Here is a 15,000-nt window from a genome sequence, read left to right as displayed (position 1 = left end):
AACAGGTCTCACACTTTCTGTTACTGTTTTCGATTCTCAGTGTCTCTCTCTGTCTCTGTAATGAATCATAAACATTTTTGATATCTGATAATCAAGGCATTTATTTATTTATAATATGTTTCCACAGAACTTTGAGGCCACAGAGAAAAGGTAAGTAACCTGTCTCTTAACTCTCTTCTTTTTCTGTGATACAAAACTCACAGCAGCACTGACTCCTGAATGTTATTCCAGAGCCCAGTGTACACTGCAGGATCCACAGATGCTTTCAGGAGCACTGATCAATGTGGCAAAGCACCTGGGCAACCTGAAGTTCAGAGTGTGGGAAAAGATGCAGGACATTGTTCAATACAGTGAGTTTACTTAAAAGATAATTGGACAAAAAAAAAAGAAAATAAAATCAAAAGATTTGGTAAATCATTCAGTAATGCATTTTGTTCATGTATTTATTGTTGCTCTCTTACAGTTTTCATAAGATACTGGTCTTAGTGTAAGATTAAAGACCCCTAAGAAAAACTGGAGTTAATATGAGGCAGATGAAACTGTGAAATATTGGAGAGAGAGAGAGAGAGAGAGAGGAGAGACTGTGATGTGACAGTGGTTTCTCCCACTCACATGTGTTGTCCTTTTCCTTTTTTAAAATGTTTCCTTTTGAGTTTCTAGTGAATAAAATATAGGAAATTATGTGACTGTGTGAAACACAACACGCAGATAAAAACACAGGACAAATGTGAGGACACCAGAAATGACACAGCTCATCTCAAAATAAAATCATATTAAGTAATTGAAATACATGTCATTATAGACATAAATCTCATATGTGACTGAAATGAGTGGATTTAATTCCAGACTATAACAGGGTGGAATAAGAGGAGAATCTCAGAGTTTTAAACTGGATTAAACCAACTCTCAACATACAACTAATACAACACACACACACTGATACAACACACACACACACACACAGCTAATACAATAAATAATAAACTAATACAACAGACCCACAACTAAAACAATACATAAGCAACAAATACAACACACACAGTTTATACACCATTCATGAAAATGATACAACACACACAACAAATACAACACACTCAACTAAAAACATTCAAACATCTAATGCAACACAGAGAAATGATACAAAACACACACAATTTATTAAAGCGTAGTAGTCTATAACACATTGTCAGAATACTGTGAGTCTCAGTAATCAGTGAAGATAAATGAATAGCAGTATAAACATGACAACATACTGAATATTAAATCCCTCCCTCTGTCTCTGTTCTCTCTCTTCAGCTCCTGTGATTCTGGATCCCAACACTGCAGCACCATGGCTCATCCTGTCTGAGGATCTGACCAGTGTGAGATTCAGTGATGAGAAACAGCAGATTCCTGATAATCCAGAGAGATTTGATGAATATGCATGTGTTCTGGGCTCTGAGGGCTTTAACTCAGGGACACACTGCTGGGATGTTGATGTTGGGGACAGCACAAACTGGGAATTGGGTGTGACCACAGAGTCAAACCGGAGGAAGAGATGGACGTCCTTTAACACTGGTCTCTGGTGTGTTCGGTATACGGGTGGTAAATACAAGTTACGTGATGGTGAATACTGGTCATGGCTCTCAGGACTTTTATCTACTCCACTGAGAGTGAATAAAAAACTCCAGAGGATCAGAGTGGAACTGAACTGGGACAGAGGAAAACTCTCATTCTCTGATCCTCTAAATAACACACACCTACACACCTTCACACACACTTTTACTAAGAGAATGGTTCCATACTTCTATAATTACTGTAAACTCTCTCCTCTGAAGATCTTACCAGTGAAATGTTGTGTAACAGTGGTTAGATCTAATGGATGATGGTAAATGAAAAAAAAGCTTCATGTTAATGTGAAATATGAATTTGTGACATCTGATTTAAAAGTGTACGTAGTTTAAGAGTGTTAATTTCAAATTCTAGAAACACAGAGTACTTTCAATGTCTAATGTTATATTATTTAAATAAGACTAAAATCACATTATAGCATTCTGTAAATGGTACAGAACCAATTCAAGGAAAATAAAATCATACTTTTTTCTCCAACTTTATGTTAGTTCATCTTCCACCATCTCACTGGCTCCTCACTGATGAGTAAATATGACTGTAGTTATCAAAAATCCATGTCTATAACCCCACACATTTATGCCTGTCAAAAATAATAAAAACAGAACAAACATCCTCATTTTAACAACGTGAACTGAAACATATAACCCACTGTACACCACAATATACCATATAACTCACTGTAATGATAATGGAATTTATCTTGCCTTTATTGTTTATTGTTTTGTGTGCATTCATTATTTCATGAGTGGTTCCCTCTACAGGAGAAGTGGGATTAAAATTTATTTAAGATGGTGCAGTCACACGGGCAAAAGGAACAAAACTAAACCTGTTTTTACCCCAACATCCATACTTTTCCCATCAGAAATGCTGAATACTGTAAATAAAAATGAAATAAACATAAAAGCAACTAACAGAATGGATTGGACCCTTTGTCCAGCCTCTCTAAAGGACAAGCCATGATTGATGACACGGTCAATAACTGTCTCCTGAATTTCATTTGAAACTTGAGTTCTATTTCCTCCCCTTGCTATGGCTCCTCCACCAAGCACGCAAACTCCTCTTCGTTGGGCTCCTCTGTCGTGGTCTCTGACTCTCCTCATGTGCCACTGGTCTCTTTGATCCATGCTTACAAATAACAACACAGAGGCGGCATCTTTTACAGATGGATGAGGACTGATTGCTGTTTGAGGAGTTGCACAAAGAAGTTTCACACAAGTGAATTAGAGATTCATAATTATGCAAATCATTTCTATCAGCTGTGAACACAGTTCATCCAATAGAGTTTTGGGTATTTCTCTGAGACTTGTGCTAACTGTTTTGAAAAAGGGTGTGAAACCAAAGAAAAAGTGTGAAAACATTTGCATGAAAAGACTTCTGCTGTGCTAAGAAGGTGATGATGAAGATCAAGTGGATCCCGGTTTCATTAAATGTGTCTTAGCAATCAAGAAAAACTGCAGTTCACTCTTTAATGACACGGAGGTCAAAAATGAGAAAAAGGAAAAATCTTGCTACTCTAATATCAATCTTCCTGTAATAATATAGAAAGAAGAATAAAATAAATAAATCAAGACTTTTTTTTAAAGTGTAAAAGTATCTTCATTCTTTTCTTTTGCATATTGATTATGTGAATGTGTCTCCTTAAAATATTTAAATTGTGATACTTCTTTTCAACAGCAGGTGGAAGCACGACATAGCAACAGATTCAATATCCCACAGACAGACACACAGACTGGAGCTGCTGGTTCAGAAGTTTTATTTGAACTCGCATATGGAAGGGATCATGATCTCTCGTTTATTACACAACCTACTTTTCATAGCATAAAGCTAAAGTGTTTGTTACAAAATATCATATAGTAAACATACATGGCAAGTTGAAAAAAAATTCAATATACATCAGGCATTTTAATTGTATTGTTGGTTTGTTCTTTTTCTCTCTTCGTCTCTTATTATAAGTCAACTGACAAATTATTTTGTGTGTGTATTTGTGTGTGTGTGCGTGTGTGTATATGTATGTGTGTGTATATGTGTGTGTGTGTGTGTGTGTGTGTCTGTTTTATGTGAGGAAATTATTACTGCGTAACACAGGTAGTGTTATATATCAGATTCACTTTCATTGCTTTTTTCAGAGAGGGTGACATTTAACCTTTTGCTGGTCAAAAAATTATAACAATTAACAAGTAGCAGGTATCAATTTTAGGCTACATAGCACAACAACAAAGGAATGTCAGTTATGTAATGTAACTGCATGTAATCATGAACGTAAATATGTAACTGGAATTTTTGTATTTATTTTGGATGTGCGTAATGAAATATGAAAAATAAAAGTATAGTGTGAAATATAAAGCTGTCATGAGTTCATTCTTACAGCAGTGTCTGTGCAACACACTGCAGTAGAATTTAAAAAAATGTTCTATTTATTGAATTCTCTAAAATTGCCAGCGTTCAGTGACAGAAAGAATAGTCCTCACTGGATTGAGAAGATGTAGACTTCACCTAAACTGCTGATGTAACTTTTTTCCATCTAAAGTCTAATGGCACTGAAATGTGTCTCTTGTCCACCATGTTCGTTGTTGTGTCTTTCTTTAAAAACCTCTCAGGTGAACTGAAACGAACTGAATAAAATGTGATTGCAATACCTTTTCACACCTGCAGAGGGCAGAACAGAATACAGAGAATATAAAACAAATAAGTGGGTTTCTGCTCTTATTTTGAAAGTATTTCATATAGGTATCTCCTGTATGCAGTTTGTAGGGGGATGAAGGGGGATGCCATCCCCCTTGTTAGCAAAATGATCAAAATTCATCCCCCTTGTTAACCTGCCATGTCTCTATATACTCTACTCTAGAGTGGTGTCAGTGACCACTGGGCTATCTCCCCTGTTAAACAATAATAAATCACCCACTGGATATCTTTATGGGCAAACTACTTTTGCAATAGCTCATATCGCTTGTACTTTTTTCTTTACCTTTTAATCTAAAAGTCAAGAGAAACACGGGTTATTGTTTCTTTCTCCACATTTGTTTATATTCTTGGCCACATGACTGCAGAATGTTAGAATTCATAAAGCATAAAGTGTCATAAAGTCATAGAGTGTCATTTGGTAAACCAGCTGGTAGACTCTTCCTGATACTATAGAGACAACAAGCTTCAGTTCAATGCAGTCACTACAGCAGCAGCCAATCAAATTTGACCATCTTATACTACACATACTCTCAACTGAAGGAAGAAACGAAAGCTATTTCATTTCCTGACAAGACCACCCACTGGCTGCAGTTTTCTGCAAGTATCGCTCATAATTTAATCAAAAGAGGCTGATGTGTAGCAGCATGGATTCTGATGGACCCCAATAAACTTGGTCTTCCATTAAAGGCAGGAAAGAAACTGACACTGTGAGATCTATTAGAAGTCCATAGGGATTTTACTGTGAAGATAATGGCTTCTAGAGTTTCTTTTTCAGAGGACGATTTCTGTTGTCCTGTTTGCTGTGACATCTTCAGGGATCCTGTGATCCTGCCATGCAGTCACAGCATCTGTAAAGTCTGTCTGCAGCGGTTCTGGAATAACACTGAGCCCAAGGCGTGTCCCATTTGCAGGGAAATATCAACAGATGATCCTCCCCGTAACCTGATCTTAAAGAACCTGTGTGAGACTTTCTTAGAAGAGAGAAGACAGAGATCTTCAGCAGGGTCTGAGGAGTTCTGCAGTCTGCACAATGAGAAACTCAAACTCTTCTGTCTGGACGATGAACAGCCTGTGTGTTTGGTGTGTCAGACTTCAAAAAACCACGCCAACCATGAATTCTGTCCTGTTGAAGAAGCTGCACTTGAACACAAGGTATAAAGAAACATTCTATGTATTACTCATATAGTTCACTAATTTTATCCAGATAATCCTAACTCTGTGGAATGCCCTGTTGAAGTGGAGGACTCTATAGAAAATACATGCCTTAGCTAAATGCCATTTGGTGATGAAGGTTTTTCCCAGTCCACATGTCTGTGAAGATTTTCAGTCATCCTGGTCATGGGTTGTCTAGTGGTAAGACGTCTAAGCCAACTGAACCTGTGACATTTACTAAAAGATGTTTTGCCCCTCGAAACATCTGTTCTAACCTCTGTTAGAGTAACCAGTACATTTCCCACATTACAGAACTGGATCATACTGGCTTCCTTTCATGTAAATATATACAGTTATACCTCTTTTATGCACTGTTATTCCAGGAAAAACTAAAGAAAACAGCTGAGAAATTACAGGAAAAGCTGAAAATCTATGAAAACGTTAAACTAACTTGTGAGGAAACTACAATGGAAATCCAGGTAATGTGTTTGGAGAGGAAATGGACAGTCTCATGGCTTCATTTAACATCATATTTATATAGCATGTATATTGTAACAATATTTTAAAATGAAACTGACAGCCCTCTTAATGGTTCCCATTTCAGATCCAGACCCAGGACACAGAGAGCCAGATTAAAAAGGAGTTTGAGAAACTTCACCAGTTTCTACGAGAGGAAGAGGCAGCCAGGATAGCTGCTCTGAGAGAGGAGGAGGCGTGTAAAATTCAGACTGTAAAAAGACACATTGAGAAGATGAATGGAGAGATGACATCTCTGTCTGACACAATTAGAGACCTACAGGAAATGACCAGCCTTACAGACATTCTATTCTTACAGGTAAAGACTAAATACATCTCTGTCAATACAGTTCATTTTCTCATCATCATTTGCATGCAAATTATGCGTCATAAATATGGTCATTAAATATTTGCCTTTCTGTCATCCACCACAGAACTTGAAATTTGATGCGATAATGATAAGGTGAGTATGTATATTTATATTTTGTCATCGTCTTTGTGGCTCTGAGCCCAAAACCCATAGCAGCACTGACTCCTGAATGTTATTCCAGAGCCCAGTGCACACTGCAGGATCCACAGATGCTTTCAGGAGCACTGATCAATGTGGCAAAGCACCTGGGAAACCTGAAGTTCAGAGTGTGGGAGAAGATGCAGGACATTGTTCAATACAGTGAGTGTATTTACTGGTTAACAAAATAAAAAAGGAACAGTCATTTAACACCCAGACATTGCATCATCAGTATTTTGAGAAAAAAATGTTCTCAAGGAAAAGATTTGTGCAATTAGAATGACAAGCAAAAAACTGTGAAGTTTCAAAACTGTGCGCCCAAAACTATGACACTATAAGCCATCTGATGGGAGCACATTGTCAGTCAAGAAAATGATAACTTACTAGAATTAACCTATTTGGGGAGAGTTCAGTATCTCGTGTGTGTTCCCATGTCACCCAACATGTTGAGATCATAGCTGAGTTCTGTCACTCACTGTGTAATCAGCTCACCGTTCAAACTCTGACGACGGTCTAAACTTTTAAACACGTTTTCAAAATGAAAAAGTTAAACTTACATCTCTCCTTCCTTCTCTGTTCGCTCTCTGCAGCTCCTGTGATTCTGGACCCCAACAGCGCTCACCGTAAACTCGTCCTGTCTGAGGACCTGACCAGTGTGAGATACACTGATATGGAGAGGAGGCTGCCTGATAACCCTGAGAGATATGATATGTACACGTACGTCTTGAGTTCTGAGGGTTTTACCACGGGGAGACACAGCTGGGACGTGGAGGTTGAAGACAATACAAACTGGAGCGTGGGCGTTGCCGTGGAATCCGGTGGAAGGAAAGGAGAAAATCTTTGGGATGGGGTGTGGTGCGTGTGGTATCTGGATGGAGAATATCGAGCGCGTTCGCCAGGAGGGTCGTGGACGCGTCTCGCCAGTCGCGTGAAACTAGACAAGATCAGGGTGGAGCTGGATTGTAACGGCGGGAGAGTGTCGTTTTTTGGCCCTGGACATTACACACACATACACACCTTCACACAGGTTTTTACTGGCACAATCTTTCCGCTCTTCCTCAATCACTGTGAATTCTTTCCTCTGAGTATTTTACCAGTAGAACAACAGTGCCTCTGAATGCACCACACGCATAGAGTTGCAGGTTACGTCACCTAGTAGGACAAGTCCCTACCTCAGTATTTTCGCATTAAAACACATATAGCTTTCTCTCAACCTGTTTGCAGCATGTGTCTAGTTAGATTCTGGAGAAATTAGACAAAGACGTCTTCCGGTGGGAGGGATTCTTCATTGATGCTAAAGCAGGTTTGTAGACGGTGCAGTTTCTTCCACGGTGTAATACTTTCGTTCTTTTTATGGCCCCGTGTGTGGTTATTTTCTGTTCTCTGCCGTGTGTGAATGTGGTGTGATGAAAACGTACAGACTGCAGATAGAGATGATAAGTGCAAGAAGAGAAGCCTCATGCAGACGTCTGTGTGTTATCATGAGGTCAGATCGTGTAACCCAACATTCAGCAAAAGATCATTTTCTCACAAACTCCACACACTTGATCAACAGTAAACCCCCCCCCCCCCCCCCCCCCCAAAAAAAACCCACATACAGATCAAAAGACAAGTTTTCAGCGAGCAGTCCATCTTTACATGTCTTTCATACAGTCCAGTCAAAACACCTTCCACACATAAAGCTAAAGTTTAGAGGTGAAAGATTTCATTCTGAAGCAAACCAAGCTCAGGAAATCAGTCTTGAATTAGATGAGTAGGTTCAGTCAAGTGTTCTCATGGAACCCAGTGCTGTAGTTTACAGTACAGTAATAATATGTTGCCTTTCTGTATTTCTAGAAGCGTTAACCTCATTTACAGCAACACAGAGGAGAAATGGTTTACTTTGTATAGCGCACACCACTATGTAGAAATAGCCATGAATCTACTCGTGAGATTACCATGACTCTGTGTCGGTGACTCAGTGAATTTTAAAGGCAGGTGCTCTTTCATAAACAATTATCATGTTTAATAGGGCCTCTAATTTTCTTTTCTTTTTTTTTTTTCTTTTTTTTTGTGATCCCTCTGTTGGTATGAGGCCCAGACGCTCTGATGTCTCAGTTTGTCTGCTTACAGTTCATTTCTGTTATGGTTTTAAGGGCATTTCAGACCCTGTTTCCTAAATGCAACACTGAGTACAAGGTCTTTTTATCAGGTCAAAACTGGATACAGCCAGTTCACACTGGTACACTGACAGGATCCTTTTCGGGAAAATCCTGTGCTTACCGGTCGCATCAGTACCTCACTCACATCAAGTATAAAAATGTTTTTAAAAGTGCTGTAATACTTTTTATTGTACTAATCGCTAACGTATGGCTTGGCAGTTTATATGTTTCAGCCCAAAATATGCCTTTTTTTCACTGGCACAAATTGCAGTGTATGTTCAATGTGTGTTTTTTGATCTGCATCTTTGAGTTTTTCTATATGGATTAAAACAACACTTTTGTGACCGGAGTGTTACTGTTTCATCTCGAATGGTCTGGGAAGGTCCTTCATGGAAGGACAGGTGTTGTGTGTATCTTCTCATGTTTACATCAGTGTTAGTTTTTCTTGCAGTTCTGTTTGTGTTGGGCCTTTATTTAGCTACTGTTTTATCTGAAATGCACTCCAAAATAAATATGGTCTATGTTAGCCACAGGTAAAGGTTTCAGAGTCTTCAAGAAGAAACACAACACAACATGCCTCGCCAGTGCAAAAACACACAGCAAAACATTTTATCTTATCCACCTCAAATACCAAGCTTAGCTTGTTTAGTAACAATTTTCAGTTACTCATAATTTTCAGTTTATACTCAGGTGACTGTGAGTCATATTTATGAATGCAGTCATGTCACCTTTAAAGGTTACCACCCATCATTGTATTAGCGAAGGGTGTGTCTTTTATAATGGCTCAGATGTAAATTGTCAAACAAGTAAGGCTCCATAGCTCAGTGGTTAGAGCACTGGTCTTGTAAACCAGGGGTCGCGAGTTCGATCCTCGCTGGGGCCTGTCAAGGGTTCAATTTTGGATGGTAAGACACATCAGTCCTCACACCCAGTGAATCATGATCCTGAAATCCATTCATCTAGAGTAAGTAGTCCCTCTCCCCCATTATCACGTCTTCCCATTTCTGTGCACTCATAGTGGTGTCCAATGGACATAGTACAGTACACACTGGAAGCATCATTCACTACTCTAAAAAGTTACATTTCATGAATAGGAAGTTGTCAAAAAGCATGTTTTTACTGAGCAATACAGGCATGTAGGCAAACACTCCCTGTCTTATCACTGAATGGAGGTAGCAGAATAAACTAGGAAGAAAACGTACAATTGAAATACTTTTAATTTATATAAAATCATCACAAAGTGAAAACAGTTCCAATCATTCACACCATTCAAATCGGTTCAGTCACGTACAAAAATACTGAGATCTATACACTGTATACATACACACACAAAAAAACTTGATTAACCTTCATTACACACACACACACACACACACACACACACATACACATATAAATAGAAATAATTCTGCAGTAAAAAAAGAAAAGTAATAGAAAAAAAAAACAGAGGAAAAAACAGAGCAACAGACAAGACTGAGTGGTAAGGCGTTACTACGGAGACGTGAGTAAGACAAGAAAAAGAAGTTTAAAAAAAAAAGGAAATCATTAAACACTAGATGAGGAATCTCTTATCCACCAGTGTTTTGTTGGCCAGGTTTCTGCGGCCCACGTTATAACAGATCGTCCTGAACCCCTGGGAAGAAAAAGAAAGAGAAAAGGATTCTCATCTTCACTCTTATTTATTCCCAACATCAACCACTCTGACTTTTCATCTCAGGCCAAAAAAAAGTCTTCAATATCTTCTTCAGGTTATTCATTATTAATTCACTCATATTTCCCCTGAACATCACAGATCAACTTCTACCTGCAGTGAAAAGTTTACATTTATTTATTTATTTGACAATCTTCCCATCCAAAGCAACTTATTTTTTGATGTGTGTAAGAATTTGTAGGTTTCTGGGGCAAGCTAGTTTCAGTGGTTCACTCACATTACCACATGAGCGCCAAGCTTAACAATCATAGAGCATTGGCCCATAGAGCCTTACACAGAGCAGTGTGAACTGAAGACATACCAGCCATACAGACAGACAGAGAGCACACACACACACACACACACACTCACACTAAATACTGACCAGTTGTTGAAGGTATGTGAGTACAGCTGCAAGAATGAAGTTCTGGCTGCCCAAATCCACCACACAGAAAAACAACGTGTCAAAAATCAACAGTGTCGCCTCGTTACCGTAGAAAAGAATATCGCTGAACGAGCAAGACTCGTCTGGAGAGAAAAAAAAAAATAATAAAATGAGCAATAGTTTAATAACCTCAAACAATACAGGAAATGTCACAAACAGCTCAGCCAGCAGGAACAACATAGGAGGTGCAAAAAAAAAAAAAACTTCAACACATATGAAAACAAATAACTGTGTTGTCATCAGAGGGTCAAACAAGACTACATACACTCACAAAGAGACACAAGGCAAATGTCAAAAAGATAGTAATACATGTTTTAAATTTACCGTTGTAAAAGATGCTTTTATCGGTTGCTTCAATAAACTCCATGCCGACGACTCTCTCAAACAGAAGCTTGTCTTTCACTATGTAATCCTGCTCTCTATGGGCCTGCCCAGAACACCATTCAAACAACACACGCAAATGAACAGATAAACAAAAAACAAACAAAAAAACAGTTAAACATACCTGCTACACACAAGAGAAAGAGAAATGGAACACAAGAAATAATCTGATTGTTAATCTTTTTTCAAAGAATTGTTTACTGGTATAAGTTTAACAAGATAAACTATAAAATCGTGAAAAACGAAATTCTTACGTGGTCGATGAAAGAGCCCAGGAAACGGTTCATGCTGTGGTAGGCTTTGGTGCTCTGTTCAAAAGGATTGGCGGAAGCATCGACCAATCGTGATGGTGCGTGCCTCTGCAGGGGGAGGGAATTCATATGATTGACGACGCTTCAGTAAGTCAGTGAGTAAATGAAAACGAACAACTGGCACAAACAAGCCGTCTGCGTGTGTGTGTGTGTGCGTCTATACTTACTCTGGACAGAGGCTCCAGTATGCGGTCGTAGTGGCCTCTCAGGCGGTTGGTTATGGAGATCTGAAAGGTCTGAGTGTCTGAGTTTGGCAGTAATCCTCTCTGACCACACAGATTCTCCTAACAGTCAAATACAAATGGTCAGTCTAGCATATACATAGACTCTAACCACACAGATTCTCCTAAAGGTTACACACATACGGTCAGTTACGTATACACATAGACTCTAACCACACAGATTCTCCTAAAGATTACACACAAACGGTCAGTCCAGTATACACATAGACTCTAACCATACAGATTCTCCTAAAGGTTACACACAAACGGTCAGCTACGTAAACACATAAACTCTAACCACACAGATACTCCGAAAGGTTACACACAAACGGTCAGTCCATTGTACAAGTATACGAGTCACAAATGCTCTTCAGTATCCACTTGTTTTAAATGTTTTTAAATGTTTAAATGTTTTATCACATACACTAACACACAAGACACAGACACACTAATGCTTATGCGCGTGTACACACACACACACACACACACACACACACACACAGTCCCCACACGCCCCCTCTCTCACCGCCTCTCTCTTCAGGTTAGTGTTCATCTCCTCCATGTTGGTGTCTGCATGACCGTGGACAGAGCGGCCATGGATATAGTAACCAAAGCAACGATGAGACAGCGCCAACACTGAAATCTGACACACACACACACACACACATTAATGCACAAGTCCTAATACAGACAGAGCATTACGGGCGATTTCTTCTCTCGTTAAAGAGAAGCACTAACTAAACTATCAGTGTAAAACTACAAGCTTCACCGTCACAGATCTCACAGTTAGTCATCAGTGATGTTAAGCCTAAAACAGAGCATGGTCAACCTTAAACAGAACAGACCTCAACACAGCATACATACAAACACTGAACAGATATGTGCACTCTCTCTCTCTCTTTCTTTCTCTCTCTCTCTCTCTCACACATACTCACACACAGACAGACAGACACAGACACAGACACACACACACACACACACACACCATGTCCACAGACTCACATTGCTGATGCTGCAGAGATCCACAAACTGACGGATTTTATCTTCCACGAAACGCTCATGGAATACAGTGAAGTAGATCACCTAGGATACAGAGCATAGCAACCACACCCCCCCCCCCAAACTGATGTGAGCTACACAGGTACACACAGAGTCTTGCCAAACTAGTGTCAGATTCATTGTCCCCACTGATAAAAAATTATACAGGTGCATTTTTTTTGTATAAGACATATTGCTGATATTGGTAAAACTACAGCTATGAAAGTGTTTTTCGTTTAGTGTTTGGGTCAGGGTTTTTTGTTAGTGTTAGTGTTTGTGTGTGTGTGTGTGTTTTGTCACCTGTATAAGACCGATGCAGAGCCAGAGGGCACAGGACAGGCCGAAGCGGAGAACCAGGCTGTAGGGGGGTTTGTAGGCCTCGGGGGCACGCTGCAGAGTGGACCAGGGGTCCCGCAGAGCCAGGCTGGAGAAACCCACCACCTACAGCACAGAATATACACTTAATCTATGCTTAATCTACACAGCATTTTAATCTACACAGCATTTAATCCACACAAGGCTTAATCTACACAACATTTTATCTACACAGCATTGAATCTACACAACATTCAATCTACACAACATTCAATCTACACAACACTTAATCTGCACCACGTTTAACCTACACCAGTGTTTCCCAAAGTGCGGGCCATGGCCCCCTGGTGGGCTGTGAAGGTACTGCAGGTGGGCCGTGAGAAGTCATTTACAATGAATAAATAAAGCGTTTTTAATTTTCCATTTTGTAATTAAGTTTGAATCTACGATAAAATATTTATGATTAAATATTCACACTTTAAAAAGTAATCGGAACTAAAAAAAACAAAGCCATGGGAATTTAAATGGCGTGTTATTCTTCATTCATCTGACCTACTTTTGATCATCTTTATACCTCATCATTGGCGGGGAATCGTAATCGACAGAATATCTCACCATTGGCAGGGAAAGAGTTAAAATGGAGCGGTGGCTATCAGGTGGCCAAAGGAAAGCTGTTCATGGACAATCAACCTCAACGAGCGAACAGTCACAAGATCATCGCTGGGATTTACAAATATGTAACCAGAGGACAATCCCCTGTCTGTCTATTAAGTGCACTTACATTTATTGCTTTACAGATTGTTACGTGTATGCGGATGGATTGTTCATTTGCAATGCAACGGCGTAGGCCCATGTTCACATAGAACTGTTCTGTTTATGAAATAAAAGCTATATAAAGGGAAATGGGACATCTTAGTCTCGTGTGTTGATCAGAGCTGTGATTAAAAGTTTGGGTGGGCCACAGAAGATTTTCAGATTACAAATTGGGCCGCGGCATTCTTAAATTTGGGATTGGCTGATCTACACAACACTTAATCTACCCCAACACTTCATCTACCCCAACACTTCATCTACCCCAACACTTCATCTACCCCAACACTTAATCAACTCCAACACTTAATCTACCCCAACACTTCATCTACCCCAACGCTTAATCTACCCCAACGCTTAATCTACCCCCAACACTTAATCAACCCCAACACTTAATCTACCCCAACGCTTAATCAACCCCAACACTTAATCTACCCCAACACTTAATCTACCCCGACACTTAATCTACGCAACATACCTATAAAACAGAGCTACGCAACGCAACTGTAACACAGTGTGTTCTGAACACGTAATCCACAAGCCTGCACATCACAACCACGCAAAACAACTACGACACAGCTGTAAAAAAAAAAAAATACAAATTAAGACCCAGTGTGAGAAGGGTCCACGCCTTGTGCCGAGTCCCTCACTCACCTCCAGGAGAAACAGTACGGTCATGACCTGGAAGGTGGGGTTGATCTTCCGAACGGTTTGGATCTCGTTCCACTCGTTGGCCACGAAGTACGTCCTCCAGATGCTGACCGGGGCGGCGGCGTTTTTGGAGTCTCCGGACGCTAAACACAAGACAGAACCACGTCAGCGGTGTAGGTCGGTGCTGATGTGAATTCAGGGTACAGGAGCTGAGCGTAGACGTGTTTTTGCGGTTAGTTTCAGAGAGAGAGATTGAGTGAGAGTGGATTCAAGTGCCTTCTATGTGTTTACTGCCTTTTCCTCGTGGTCTTTCCCAGTCAATGAAGAAAATATCCACCGACAACTGTACCAGCAGCTTATGGATGAACTGCAACGTCTGCAGAGAAAGAAAGAGAGAGAGAGAGAGAGAGAGAGAGAGAGAGAGAGAGGGAAAAGAGAGAGAGCGAGGGAGAAAGAGAGAAAGAAAGCGAAGATTTTGTTTAGTTCTATTCACTCTTTATTTCAGTTTTTTTTTTTATTTGTGATAAC

General features: G+C 39.7%; 1 protein-coding gene, 1 non-coding gene and 1 pseudogene across 2 annotated transcripts in view; 2 read left to right on the top strand and 1 right to left on the bottom strand.

The window, feature by feature from the left end:
• Positions 1-7,586, top strand: part of LOC115821593 (tripartite motif-containing protein 35-like) — a 9,429-nt pseudogene extending 1,843 nt beyond the window's left edge.
• A 1,834-nt stretch (positions 7,587-9,420) lies between these two features.
• On the top strand, positions 9,421-9,493 carry trnat-ugu (transfer RNA threonine (anticodon UGU)). The gene has a single exon. It is a non-coding gene; the product is annotated as a tRNA-Thr (tRNA).
• A 669-nt stretch (positions 9,494-10,162) lies between these two features.
• tmem67 (transmembrane protein 67) overlaps positions 10,163-15,000 on the bottom strand; it is a 12,372-nt gene continuing 7,534 nt past the window's right edge. The window contains exons 19-28 of the mRNA XM_030784665.1: positions 14,749-14,848; positions 14,476-14,615; positions 12,997-13,137; positions 12,661-12,741; positions 12,185-12,301; positions 11,605-11,721; positions 11,381-11,485; positions 11,070-11,172; positions 10,686-10,828; positions 10,163-10,243 (exon numbers count right to left, since the gene is read on the bottom strand). Coding sequence (XP_030640525.1) covers positions 10,163-10,243; positions 10,686-10,828; positions 11,070-11,172; positions 11,381-11,485; positions 11,605-11,721; positions 12,185-12,301; positions 12,661-12,741; positions 12,997-13,137; positions 14,476-14,615; positions 14,749-14,848 — 1,128 coding nt within the window. The remainder of the gene's footprint in view (positions 10,244-10,685; positions 10,829-11,069; positions 11,173-11,380; positions 11,486-11,604; positions 11,722-12,184; positions 12,302-12,660; positions 12,742-12,996; positions 13,138-14,475; positions 14,616-14,748; positions 14,849-15,000) is intronic.

Source organism: Chanos chanos, chromosome 9 (genome assembly GCF_902362185.1).
Source record: "Chanos chanos chromosome 9, fChaCha1.1, whole genome shotgun sequence".
In the NCBI taxonomy this organism is placed as follows: Eukaryota; Metazoa; Chordata; class Actinopteri; order Gonorynchiformes; family Chanidae; genus Chanos; species Chanos chanos.
The sequence above is the reverse complement of the archived record's forward strand: the minus strand, read 5'-3'. Positions and strand labels throughout refer to the sequence as shown.